Raw genomic sequence first — 13,897 nt, 5'->3', positions numbered from 1 at the left:
CCCCAGGTGCTAGAGTGGCTCTGGTCGCGGCAGAGCGACGCCCTGGAGGGGCAGAGCATCGCCCCCTGGTGGGCAGAGCATCGCCCCTGGTGGGCGTGCCGGGTGGATCCCGGTCGGGCGCATGTGGGAGTCTGTCTGACTGTCTCTCCCCGTTTCCAGCTTCAGGGAAAAAAAAAAAAAAAAAAAAAAAAAAAAAAAAAAAAAAAAAAAAAAAAAGTCAAAGAGAGATTTTCTTTCAACTGTCACTTTCCAGTCTCCTGGACCATACAAAGATCATTTAAGTGGAGGTCATTTTCTCAGTAGCATGAGAAAAACTATGGTAAATGGGTAGTATTTTAATGGGTATCAATGTGTACCATTACCACAATGTTTTTCATAGAAATAAGTCTTCTGAATGAGTACTCTGTCTTCCTTTTTTATTATTATTAAGTGAGAGGTGGGGAGGCAGAAAGACAGACTCCCACATGTGCCCTGACCAGGATTCACCCAGCAAGTCCCCCCTATTGGGCAATGTTCTACCCATCTAGGGCCGTTGCTTGGCAACTGAGCCATTTTAGTGCCTGAGGTGAGGCTGCGGTGCAATCCTCAGTGCCCAGGGCCAACTTGCTTGAATGAGCCATGACTGCAGGAGGGGAGACAGAGAGAGAGAGAAAGAAAGAAGGGGGACAGGTGGAGAAGCAGATGGTCGCATCTCTTGTGTGCACTGACCGAGAATCAATAAATGCTCACTGAACACTGAGTTTATTTGATTATCCTTTTTTTAAATTAAATTTTTGGGTTTGTTTTTTTTTTAGTGAGAGAAGGGGAGGCAGAGACAGACTCCCGTATGCACCCTGACCAGGTTCCACCCAGCAAGCCAACTAGGGGGCGATGCTCTGCCCATCTGGAGCCCTTGCTCCATTGCAACCAGAGCCATTTTTTAGTGCCCGAGGCAGAGGCCATGGAGCCATCTTCAATGCTGGGGCCAACTTGCTCCAATCAAGCCATGGCTGCAGGAGGGGAGGAGAAGAGAGAGAGAGAAGTGAGAGGAGGAAGGGGAAGGGTGTCAAAGCAGATGGGCACTTCTCCTGTGTGCCCCAACCGGAAATCAAACCTGGGACATCCACACGCTGGGCCGATGCTCTACCACTAAGCCAACCGGCCAGGGCCAATTTGATTATTCTCATGTAGGCTATTATAATGGGGGGAAAAAGCTCAGTCATGTTTTAATTATAGGAGAAGGTTGTCTTTAGGCAAGCAGAATGAAAAAGAACAAGGCTGAGGAGCATTTAACTGAGGTCCCAAATGAGGGAAGGGAACCAATACAATAAAGAAAAAAAATTTCTGCCTCCCAAAAGCTGTTGAAAAACAGTTTCTACAGGAAACCTCCCTGTCCCAGAAGGCAAATCATGTGTTCTACTTGTGTTTTTAAAGTTTTCTTGATTCACATTCATTCTTGTCTTCTATTCCATTTTTGAAGTTTTATTTAATTATAAAACCACAGTTTAAGGATTTACATTGTTTCTGTGCTTTACATACAAGCAGAGTCAATCAGCCAGGAAGATAAAGCAGTTCATGGCTTCTGTACCCGAAAGGGTTACAGTATAGTGGTGTACAATTTACATAAAATGGTGCTAAAGAATTGGAATGGGAATGGAGAAAAATGTCTAGGAAAACCAGTGGTCACAAACACATAAAAGCCTCCTTGCCTTGTATAGACACAACCACACCAGTGCCAGTCTTTTCTTTTTTCTTTTTTGGTGAGTGAGAGAGAGAGAGAGATTGAGACGGGAAAGGAGAGAGATGAGAAGCATCAACTTGTAGTTGCATCACTTTAGTTGTTCATTGATTGCTTCTCATATGTACCTTGCCGGGGGTTGGGGGTGCTCCAGCTGAGCCAGTGACCCCTTGCTCAAGCCAGCAACCTTGTTTCAAGCCAGCAACCTTTGGGCTCAAACCATCAACCATGGGATCATGTCGATGAACCCATGTTCAAGCTAGCAACGCAGTGCTCAAGCTGGCGAGCCTGCACTCAGGCCGGTATCCTCTGGGTTTGGAACCTGGGACCTCAGCCTCCCACGTCAACATTATGTCCACTGTACCAACATCAGTCAGGCAGAGAGTCTTGTGTTAAATGTTCTTATTATCAAACATATTATTAAAAAATTTTTTTGAGAAAAAAAATATTACCTAGTTTTATAGCATCTTCCTCATTCATCTTAATGTTACTCAATATAAGCTTCACAAGGTTCTTCAAATTACCCAAGGTGTCAGTCAGACCACCTGACAAAAGAAGAGAAAGTGGACTGAGCTCAGTTGTCATTTACTAAATGTCTATTACCAATGAAAATATTTTAGTTGTCACCATAGCAGGAAATGCTTATGAAATTTACATAAAAATGTATGGTTTGGGATCATAAATGGGCATTTTCCTTAGCTAAAAGCATGTTCTCCAAATATAATGGAATCAGCCTGGAAAACAGTAACAGAAAGATAACAGGAAATCTCCAAACACTTGGAAATTAAACAACACACTTCTAAATAAGCATGAATCAAATAGCAAGTCTCAGGGAAAAATAGACAATGTTTTGAAAAACACAAAAATAAAAATATAATACCAAAATCTGCATTTAATATTCTACTCAGAGGGAGGTTTATAGTATTGAGTGCTTATATTAGAAATTAGGAAAGGTCTCAAATCAATATATTAAGCTTACTACTTAAGAAACTAAAGAAAGAAGAATAAAATAAACTCAATGCAAGAAGAAGGGTGAAATCAACAAAGATTGCAAATAGATAAATAGGGAAAAATGGAAAAAATTCAGTGAAAAAAGTTGTATATTTGAAAAGATCAATAAAATTGATAAATTTCTAGCATGACTGACAAACAGGGAGAACAAATCATCAATATCAGAAGTGAAAGTGAGGATATCATACAAATACTGCAGATGTTAAAAGGATAGAGAATAATATAAATAAATCTACATGCATAAATTTGACGACATAGATAAACTTTCCCAATTTCTTGAAAAACACAAACTACTAAAACTCACCCAATATGACATAGGCTACCATAATAGTCCTATAAAACTATTTAAAAATTGAATTGTAGTTTAAAACTTTCTAAAAAAGGAATCTTCAGGTGCAGATCATTTAATTTGCAAATTCTACCAAGCAATCAAAAAAGAAATAACACCAATTCTATAAAATCACATTTAGAAATTGAAGTAGAGGGAACAATTCCTTACTTACTGTATGAAGCTCCATTAACCAATAGGAAACCCAGACCAAGAGAATAAAACAAAAGAAATTTTCAGACCAATATCACTTATGAGCAGAGAAGCAAAAATCTTCAATAAGATATTACTAAGGAATCCCACCATATATAAAAAGAATATTATTTTACAACCAAATAGACTTCATACAGAGAATACAGGGCTGTTTCAATATTTGGAAATTAACCCACATAATTCACTATATTACCAGTCTAAAGAAGAAAAACTACATGATCATATAAATTGATGCAAAACAATATTTGACACAATCCAGCATCCATTCATGATAAAAATGCTCAGCAACCTAGGAATAGAAGGAAACTTTCTCAACCCAATAAAAAGCATCTACAAAAACTACAGTTAACATTGTACTTAATTGTGAAAGTCTGAATGCTTTCTCCTTAAGATCAGGAACAAGGCAGGATGTCCACACTCAACTCTCATATTCAATATTGTACTGCAAGTCATAATCAGTGCAATAAGGTAAGAAAATGAAATAAAAGAATACAAAATTTAAAGGAAGAAACAAAACTTTCTTTTGGGAGATAATATGATTATCTATGACAAAAATTTCAAGGACTCTACCAAAAAAAATAAAAAGAGCTCCTGGAACTAATGAGTTTAGCAAAGGTGTAGAATACAAGATCAACACACAAGAATCAACTGTATTTCAATATAGTAGCCTTAAATAATTGGAAGCCAACTTTTAAAAAGTACTATTCACAGCCTGACCTGTGGTGAAGCAGTGGATAAAGCATCGACCTGGAATGCTGAGGTCGCTGGTTCAAAACCCTGGGCTTGCCTGGTCAAGGCACATATGGGAATTGATGCTTCCTGCCCCTTCCCCCTCCCACTCACTCTCCTCTCTAAACTGAATAAATAAAAAATTTTTACAATAACTTCAAATGAATTAAAAGTTAAATATAAACCTATCAAAACATATACAGGATTGACATGATAAAAACTACAAAATGATGATAAAAGAAATTAAAGAAAATCTAGTTAAATGGAAAGAGATACCATGCAAATAGATGGAAAGATTCAACATAATACAGATGTCAATTCACCCTAACTTGGTCTATAAATTTAATATAATTTTTTTTAATTTTTAAATTTATTTTAGTGAGAGAGAGAGAGCGAGAGAGAGAGAGAAGGTGGGGAGGAGCAGGAAGCATCAACTCCCATATGTGCCTTGACCAGGCAGGCCCAGGTTTGTTTGCTTTGTTTTGTTTTTTACAGAGGCAGAGATAGACAGGGACAGACAGACAGGAACAGAGATAGATGAGAAGCATCAATCATCAGTTTCTCGTTGCGCGTTGCGACTTCTTAGTTGTTCATTGATTGCTTTCTCACATGGGCCTTGACCGCGGGCCTTCAGCAGACTGAGTAACCCCCTGCTGGAGCCAGGGACCTTGGGTCCAAGCTGGTGAGCTCTTTGCTCAAGCCAGATGAGCCCGGGCTCAAGCTGGCGACCTCGGGGTCTCGAACCTGGGTCCTTCCGCATCACAGTCCGACGCTCTATCCACTGCGCCACCACCTGGTCAGGCCAGGCCCAGGTTTTGAACCGGCGACCTCAGCATTCCAGGCCAACACTTTACCCAGTGAGCCACCACAGGCCAGGCAATTTAATATAATTTCAACCAAGATCCCTGTAAGAGTTTTTGATGATATAAACAATTTTGATTCTCAAATTTATACGGAAAGGCAAGGAACTAGAGTATAAAAAAGATTTTTTGAAAAGAAGAGTAAAGTTGGAGAAATAACACTACTCAACTTTATGACTTAACTATAAAGCTACAGTTACTAAGACAATGTAGTATTGGGAAGGAATAGAAAAGTATATTGGCAAATAATAGGTCAATAGAGAATAGAATCCAGAATAGAATCCAAGTGATTTTGCACAAAGGGACAAAGGCAATGTAAACACAAGAAAATAGCCAACACCTGGAGTGCTGAGGTCACCAGTTTGAAACCCTGGGATTGCCTGGTCAAGGCACATACAGGAAGCAACTATGAGTTGATGCTTCCTGCTTCCTCCCCACTTCTCTCTCTCTAAAATGAATAAATAAAATCTTTTTGGCCCTGGCTGGTTTGCTCAGTGGTAGAATGTTGGCCTGGCACATGGATGTCCCAGGTTCAATTTCCAGTCAGGGCACACAAGAGAAGCAACCATCTGCTTCTCCACCCCTCCCCCTTCCCCTCTCCCTTCTCTCTATTTCTCTCTCTCTTTTCCTCCCACAACCATTACTTGATTGGAGCAAGCTTGCCCTGGGCACTGAGGATGGCTCCATAGCCTCACCTCAGGTGCTAAAATAGCAATAGATCAACAGCCCCAGATGGGCAGAGCATCGCCTGTCACTCTGCCTCCCCCCTTCTCACTTAAGAAAAAAAATTTTTAATTAAAAATTAAAATAAAATATTTTTTTTAAATAGCCATTTTGATAGAAAAGTAAACCTTAATATAAACTGTATACCTTATAACTTAAAATGTATCACAGATCTAAATGTAAAGCATAAAACTTTAAAAAGAAGAGATAGGATAAAATCTTCATGATCTGGAGTCAGACATGACACCAATAGCTTGATTCACAAAAGAGAAAATGGACTGCAACAAAATATAAAACTTTTGTTCTTAGAAAGACACTGTTAAGTGAATGAAAGGACTAGCTAAAAATTGGGAGAAAATATTTTCAAATCACTTCTGATTTGAATGACAGAGGACTGGTGTCTAGGATATATAAATGACACTCAAAACTCAACATGAAGAAAACAAATAACCATCTAAAAGATGGGTAAAAACTTGAACAGACACTTCACCAAATAGTTGGCAAACTATTACAGATAAAGTTTTCAACTTTCATCAGTCTACTGTGATAACACTACATACAAAATTACATTTGCTCCACATCCTTGTCAGTACTTAATATTATGGGTTGTTTTTTTTTAAATTGTAGAATGACAAAAAAAAGGAAACTACAGAGAATACCAAATGCTAATGAGAACCACAGAATAACCAAAGCTCTCATGTATTGCTACAGGAAATGTCAAATAGTACAAGCTGGAAAATAGGTGGAAGTTTCTTTAAAAGTTAAATAAGCACTTGTCACTTAACTAAGCAATCTCACTCCTAGGTATTTACCCAAGTTAATTGAAAGCTTATTGTCACACAAAAGCCTGCATAAGAATGTTTATAGTAGCCCTATTCATAATTGCCCAAATTGGAAATAACCTATATGTCTTTCAATGGTGATTAGATAAACTGTGGTATATCCATACAATGGAATACTATTCTGGAATAAAAAAGGGATGAACTGGGGGATTATGAAGAGACTGAAGTAAAAACCAACCTTAGATACAAATGACAGGGAATTAAGCACAAGAAAGATAAAGCACTGATTACAAACTCAAATGTCAAAAAGGGCTGGTGAGGTAATGTTATTAGAAAAAGTAGAACAGGTGGGCTCTCTGACAACTGAAGATTTTGTGTCTTGTCCAGAGAGCATAGGAGCGGATCATGAGACTCTAACAAATTGTTACCAAATGAGGACATGGGCCCTCAGCTGTCAAATCAACAATTATCAAGAAAAATAAAAAACCTTTATTTTCATATGATATCGCCCAATTTCAAAATACTGGAAAGTCCTTCAGGGAATTAAGGGATGGGGAGAAGAAGGAGACCTTTCACTGTAGATTGATTTATAATTTTGAACCATGTGAATATATTACTCAAGAAATAAATTTTTAGAATTAAGAATAAAGTATTGGGAAATGTTAAAAAAATTCTAAACACTATGTAGGTCAATTCGGCACATGGGCAACCAATGTGCATGGTCGTTACAAAGGAATAGCCATCAAAAGGAGGTAGCAAGCTTCCTGGCATGGAAGGTAGTTTAATAAAGTCTGGGTGGCTCTCGAGAGTCTTATAGAAGGGATTCCTGCATAGAGTAGAAGGTTATGAAAATTATCTGTACAAAAGATTCTAGACTCTTAAACCACAGAAAATTTCCTCTATAGATGACAAGTGAGGCAGAGCACAATGGGAAATCACTTATGAATAAAAACTAATCTTAGCTTACAGTCAAGTAGGGCAAGGCTCCTGCTGGCCATAGCTTCACACCACACAGCAGCCCCTGCTCCTGGCAAGAGGGCTGATCTACACAGGTAGGGCAGACGCTTGCCTTGAGTGTTATTTTGAATTTGAGGAAAACTCCCCTTTAACCAAAATGATTGCCCCTGCATGTGTTTGTCTGAAATCTGAAATTTCTTCATGTTAAACAAAATCTGTTCCGAAACTCTTTTTCCAAAATGAACAATACTTGGGGTGAGATTCGGGCTGGGTTTGTTGTGCCATTTCCTACATAAGAGTCTAGTAACACAATTAGCCACTAGCTCCTGCAGGTGATTAGTTTAGAGGCTGGATTTCCTCCCAGAGTTGAAGTGGGGAGGCGAACCACCAGCAGGGATGCAGTGGGTGCTGGGTGGAGATGGAGATGCTGAGAAAGGGGAGAGTTTGCTAAACACAAGCTTCACAACTATACAGGGTGGGGCAAAGGTAGGTTTACAGTTGTGAGTACACGAAACACAGATTATATACACATAATACACACATAAACTCATACTTTGCTATATACCAGGGGTCGGGAAACTTTTTGGCTGAGAGAGCCATGAACGCCACATATTTTAAAATGTAATTCCATGAGAGCCATACAATGACCGGTGTACTGTACGCATTATCCAATAAAAATTTGGTGTTGTCCCGGAGGACAGCTGTAATTGGCTCCAGATACCCGCAACCATGAACATGAGCGGTAGGAAAGGAATGGATTGTGATACATGAGAATGTTTTATATTTTTAACATTATTTTTTTATTAAAGATTTGTCTGCGAGCCAGATGCAGCCATCAAAAGAGCCACATCTGGCTCGTGAGCCGTAGGTTCCCGAGCCCTGCTAAATACACTATATCAGTGGTCCCCAACCTTTTTTGGGCCACGGATCAGTTTAATGTCAGAAAATATTTTCACGAACCAGCCTTTAGTGTGGGACGGATAAATGTATCACGTGACCGAGACAAGCGTCAAGAGTGAGTCTTAGACGGATGTAACAGAGGGAATCTGGTCATTTTTAAAAAATAAAACATTGTTCAGACTTAAATATAAATAAAAAGGAAATAATGTAAGTTATTTATTCTTTCTCTGCGGACTGGTACCAAATGGCCCACCGGACTGGTACCAGTCCGCGGCCCGGGGGTTGGGTACCACTGCACTATATAGCTATTCTGTCAAACTATATAGCTTCAGCTCTGTAAATCCTCCCTAAGGCCTCCCAGTCTGACAGCTTTTCCCCCACATAAATCCCCTCCAGCCCTCCCACCTCCCTTCCAAGTCCTGACACCTGGTAGAAATTATTAGAAAATTTAAAGCAAAACTATATGATATCTAATATTTCCATGGTACTTAGTTAGGTTCGATTATCGCTTCAACTACTGATGTTTACAATACCTGGCAGCCGCTGAGTCTGTAGGTTGTGAATACTCAAGGTCTTCAGGTTTGTCACAGATGTGATGTGCTGCTCGTCTTCTATGGTGAGGGGACTGGCTTCCACGATGAGGAACTGAATGTTCTTACAGGTGCTGAGGATCAAACTGAGGCTTCCAGCCACGCCAGCACATCTCTTAATGTACAAACTGAGGCTGGTAGCAGAGCTGAATATCTTTCCCAGGTATTTGATATCTTGCTTATTCAACTTGCTGAAATCCCGGAGTGTTACCTCCAGAGTCTTGAATTCCTGTTTCCAGTTGAAGAACAAAGACACAGCCCTGCTGGGAATGTAGGTTCCAGAGGACTCTTCCTTGTGGGTCCTGCTTGTGTCCTCCTGGGTCTTGTCCCACGAAGTTGTGGCTCCCCCGTAGAAATCCAGTTTAATGAAGTCCAGAGCACTTGCACAATTAGGCAAGTGTTCAAAGAAGTCAAACAAGTAATCAGGGATGTTCTCTGAGTTGATATATAAGCTTTTACCACGAAAGAAGTCTTCAAAGTCTTCACTCAGATCTGATTTGGATATACTCTCTTGAAATAAATTGATGCCATACTCTGTAAAGGAATTGATGTTTATGGCTTTTAGAATTTCTTGCGAAGTAGTACTTTTCACATTTTGCATAGAGTTCTGCCTCCAGAGAGGCTTCTTGGTGAGGGAAAGGCCGAGGAGGCTGCCGTGTTCACACACAGCTGCAAGGTGTTTCAGCACAGTCCTGGTGGCTTCGGCAGACGACCCACACGTGTATAGGAGCAGGTTGCTATACTTGGATGTGATGTCTGAAATGGAAACCATTTTCTGCAAATGACTGTTCCCCTTGGTCACCTCCCCTGGCTCCTGGGACACCAATAAACTGCTGAGTCTGCGTCCTGCTACATACTCCTGGAATGATTTATGAAAGAATGTATACTTTGGCTTGAACCGTTGAGCTGTGTATTTGCAGAGGAGTCCAGTCGTCAGTAGGACGTCCTCGTTCACGCTGGACACGTCCTTCGGTTCAAAATCAAACCTGTGGTTGAAGACGCCCTCCAGAGCCAGGTCTCCACAGTGGTCCAAGCTCCGAGTGAAGTCCCCTGCAGCCACCCCTCTATGTTTGTGCTTGTTTTTATGTATCAGCAGGTCATAGAAGGTATGGAACAGCGTCGTTTGTGTGTGCGAGTGGAACTCATTTTCCCCCATCTGGATTGCACAAGTGATGACCACAAAGAGCGGGGTCTTCATCAGATTCCTCAAGCACCTGGATTTCTGAATCTGGAGCACCAAGCCTTCCGCAAGCTCCTTTATCAGCACCTCCCGGATGAGAGCCTGGGCACTCTCCTCCATCATATCCCCCACTTCGGCAATCAGGGCACCGAACTGCCTGATGTGCCTCAGGCACTCAGTGGTGGTGGTGACCATGACCATATTTTTGAAGCGGTGGTTTTCCTTTATCAGGGCTTCGATTTCTGGGCAGTTCTGGGCCTTGAATTCGTTGTAGCCATCAAGAAGAAAAAGAACCCTCTGCCGTAGCTTCAGCAGCGTGGCCATAAAAGTCTGCTTTCTGATCGTGTCAGGTATATCCACGAGTTGATCGCACAGGGTTTCAAAGAGTCCGCCCTGGGCCCTGCTCAGGCGGAGAAAGAAGACGAATTTGAACTTGGTCAGGGCCATGCACTTTCCAGAGGCCCAGAGCATGGCGATTCGCTGTAGCAGAGTGGACTTCCCTTTGCCCGATTCCCCTTCAATGATGCAGGGGCTCTGAACAATGTCCAGCAGGCCACTCAAGGTCAGCTGCTTTAGACGGTGATGGTGTTGGTCCTTCCTCCAGAGAACAGGCTCTGTGAAGGTGCTTTTCAAATTAAAAATAATGTCAATATCTTCACCCAGGGGATAGAAGTTCAGAAAAGCTGGGGAATCGTATAAATCTTTTAAATCCTGAGCCAAATCATCTAAGTCCCCTTCTGAGATCTGATGAAAAAGACCTGTTAGAGAAGAGGTGAGATTAAAGAGGACCCAGTTTTGTGTCTCCCCAGAACCCAACGTTCAGGAGAATGAAGGGGCATGATACTGAGACTCTTCCATTGGTGATTTTCACTTCCTTCCCCAGTTCTCTGCTGGCTCAGGGGTTTCAAATATTTACTCCTGCTTTTCCCTGTCACCCTTTACCCTTTCTCTCCTTTTCCATTTTGTTTCCTCTTTTCAGCCACCAAATCTTGCAGCAGCTGATTGGATATGAGGGGAGCCTCCATGTGGGTTAAGTGCATGAGAATAGTGGGAAGAGATGGCTGAGAATGGTGGTTAGGGTAACTTTCAGCAGATCAAGCCCTAACCTTGCTTTAAAACTGTCATGAAATAACTGACCAATTTAAAGAAATCAAAACGAAATGTTTCGTGAAAAGCAGAATTTTGCTTCTTTAGTCAGCCAGGCTCTCCTTGCCACGGTGCTGGGCCACTCATCAGTCTGAGGATCCACTGCTACAGGGGCTTCTTAGGTGCCTTCACTGTCCAGTTTGATTTGGACATGAGGATATACTAACCCATCTACTCCCTGACACCCTGGAGGTCCTCACTGGCTTCACCATCAAGCGATCTAGTGGGAGTTTTCCCTGAGAGTGCCTGCTGAGCCCTTTTCCTTCCCGTGGACAAGGTCCCCGCCCAGTGGTATGAAGAAGTTGGAGAGCAGAGGCTCTGCCATGGGGATTATGGGTCTTCTTTGTGGTTTAGTCCCCTTGTGGAACAGGAACAGGCAAATGGATACTTACTTTGTCCATTCAAGTCCTGAAACAGAGGAAAGTTCCACTTTTCAAGGGATTTAAGGAAGAGGTCACAGGCTTCTGAACCCTTCTTCAAAACCATATGAATGACCCCTCTGGCAGCATCCTGCTCGACCTTCTCGCAGCAAATGACATTCACTTCTTCAAAATTCAGAACGTTCCGTTCCAGGAGCTCATCCACAATTTGCTTTATAACTGTCATTCCCATCCTTTGAATGAGGGCTTGACTGTTCTCTTTAATGAAATTCACTGAGGAGATGGGGAAATATAGACATATTTATTCATTCGTATAAGATATGAATGTCATGATGTCAGAGCATTTGAGTTATGAATTTGTTTTTTCCTTTAGACCCATCTTGAGTTATGGAGATGGCAAATGTTTGAATTCCAGGCCCTCGGAAAAAAAAAAAAGAAAAGAAAAGAAAAAGAAAGCCCCACAAAGTCCCTTATCCCTAACCTTTTGCTGAGCAAGATGGTTTTTCTTTGGTAATGAGGGAAAGTGAATAATCTTATTCTCCAGTGTAAGAGGGTCCCCAGTGAACTCCGGGTGGGCGTTAGAGTAATGTGACTGGTCTAGGATCTGCCAGCTGATGCCATCTGCGTAGCCTTGGCAAGTTGCTAAATCTCTTTGAGCCTGTTTCAGTGCTGTGCTGCTAACTGTTGAACACACTGCCTCTCTGGGAGTAAAAGCCCTAATTCATAGCACTTACCAATCTCCATGTTATAAATATTCCCACCATGGCGAATTTCAAGTTAATAATGTATGTCAGCTGGGTAACAAAAATCAAGAAAATTCAACAACGAGGTCTCACAAAACAGTAAGAACCAGTTCAGCACACCACTGGTTCCTTATCTGTACGGTGATGTTGAGGATGGTATTTAAGTTATGTATTGTTATGCGAGTTCATGCATGGTGTTAGCTACTATTTTTAGCCATTATTCAGCTGTTACCTCTCAAAGGAGCAGCACACTTCATTGCCCATAGAATTTAGACTTTTCTGCATAGTATCACTGCAAAACAGTTGTCTGTATCCAGTGTAAGCCCCCTCATCTCTTGCAGTCCCTGGAGAAGCTGTCATTCTGTGTTGGGCTCTCCAAGCTCTAACTCTCCTACGCAGACTATGCTATACCCAGGCAGTCCATGACAGCTCAGTGAAATGTCTCCCTGTTTTTTTCACTCTTCAACGCTATCTGCTCTAGTGTTCTTCCTGGGCTAGGCTGCTCCTGGTTTTCAGATCTTCCCTGACTCACCCTAGAGAATGCGCTCCTCCTAAAGGACCTGAGGCCTCGCTGGTCTAAAATGTACCATCAGGCACTCCAGCCCTGAAGATCCCACCCCTTTCTCTCTGTCACAAATCTCTCCTACCAACCTCAGCTGGAACGTCACAATATCACTGTCTACCTGTCCTTTTAATGAGTCTCATCTCTCTCTCTCTCTCTGAGGTCTCATGGGTTCTGTGACTTCTACATTATTTGTGTGGAAATGACCTCTTACATCCGGATCTAGACACGATCTTCATTTTATAGCTGAAGAAATCTTGCCTCAGAAAGTGTACAAGACTAGCCTTTTTGATGCTACCTTTCTTCAGCTGTTAAATTAAGACATTAGCTTGGCCCTGGCTTGTTGGCTCAGTGGTAGAGCATTGGCCCGGCGTGTGGAAGTCCTGGGTTCTATTCCTGACCAGGGCACACAGGAGAAGTACCCATCTGCTTCTCCTCCCTCCCCCCTCTCCTTCCTCTCTGTCTCTCACTTCCCCTCTCACAGCCAACGCTCCATTGGAGCAAAGTTGGCCCGGGTGCTGAGGATGGCTCCATGGCCTCTGCCTCAGGTGCTAGAATGGCTCCAGTCACAGTGGAGCAATGGCCCAGGTGGGCAGAGCATCGCCTCTGGTGGGCATGCCAGGTGGATCCTGGTCGGGCACATGCGGGAGTCTGTCTGCCTCCCCGCTTCTCACTTTGGAAAAATATAAATAAATAAATTAATTAATTAAGACGTTAGCTTTACTTAAAAGACTCATGAAAAAGATTGAAGAGTCACATACATTAAAATGTTTTAAAATTTGAAAAATGTACTGCTATATAACTGTAAGATATTCTTATTACCAACCATGGTATATCTTCCTGTGTGTGAACTACTATACTCCTTTCTTATCAAGTAGTTAGGTAAAACATCCTTCCCTCCCTCCCTCCCTCCCTCCCTCCCTCCCTTCCTTCCTTTCTTCCTTCCTTCCTTCCTCCCTTCCTCCCTCCCTCCCTCCCTCTCTCCCTCCCTCCCTCCCTTCCTTCTTTCCATATTCATTCTTTAGTGTGTGTGTGTGTGTGTGTGTGTGTGTGTGTGTGTGTGTGTGTGTGAGAGA

The 13,897-nt window shown here is 41.9% G+C and overlaps 1 protein-coding gene across 1 annotated transcript in view; it reads right to left on the bottom strand.

Annotated features, from left to right (window-relative positions):
• Positions 1–11,786, bottom strand: part of NLRC4 (NLR family CARD domain containing 4) — a 34,522-nt gene extending 22,736 nt beyond the window's left edge. Inside the window, exons 1-3 of the mRNA XM_066378566.1 lie at positions 11,529–11,786; positions 8,754–10,748; positions 2,170–2,262 (exon numbers count right to left, since the gene is read on the bottom strand). Of these exons, the coding sequence (XP_066234663.1) occupies positions 2,170–2,262; positions 8,754–10,748; positions 11,529–11,748 (2,308 nt within the window). The 5' untranslated portion in view covers positions 11,749–11,786. The remainder of the gene's footprint in view (positions 1–2,169; positions 2,263–8,753; positions 10,749–11,528) is intronic.
• Positions 11,787–13,897: the final 2,111 nt, after the last annotated feature.

Source organism: Saccopteryx leptura, chromosome 3, assembly GCF_036850995.1.
Source record: "Saccopteryx leptura isolate mSacLep1 chromosome 3, mSacLep1_pri_phased_curated, whole genome shotgun sequence".
In the NCBI taxonomy this organism is placed as follows: domain Eukaryota; kingdom Metazoa; phylum Chordata; class Mammalia; order Chiroptera; family Emballonuridae; genus Saccopteryx; species Saccopteryx leptura.
This window is presented reverse-complemented; position numbering and strand designations above follow the sequence as displayed.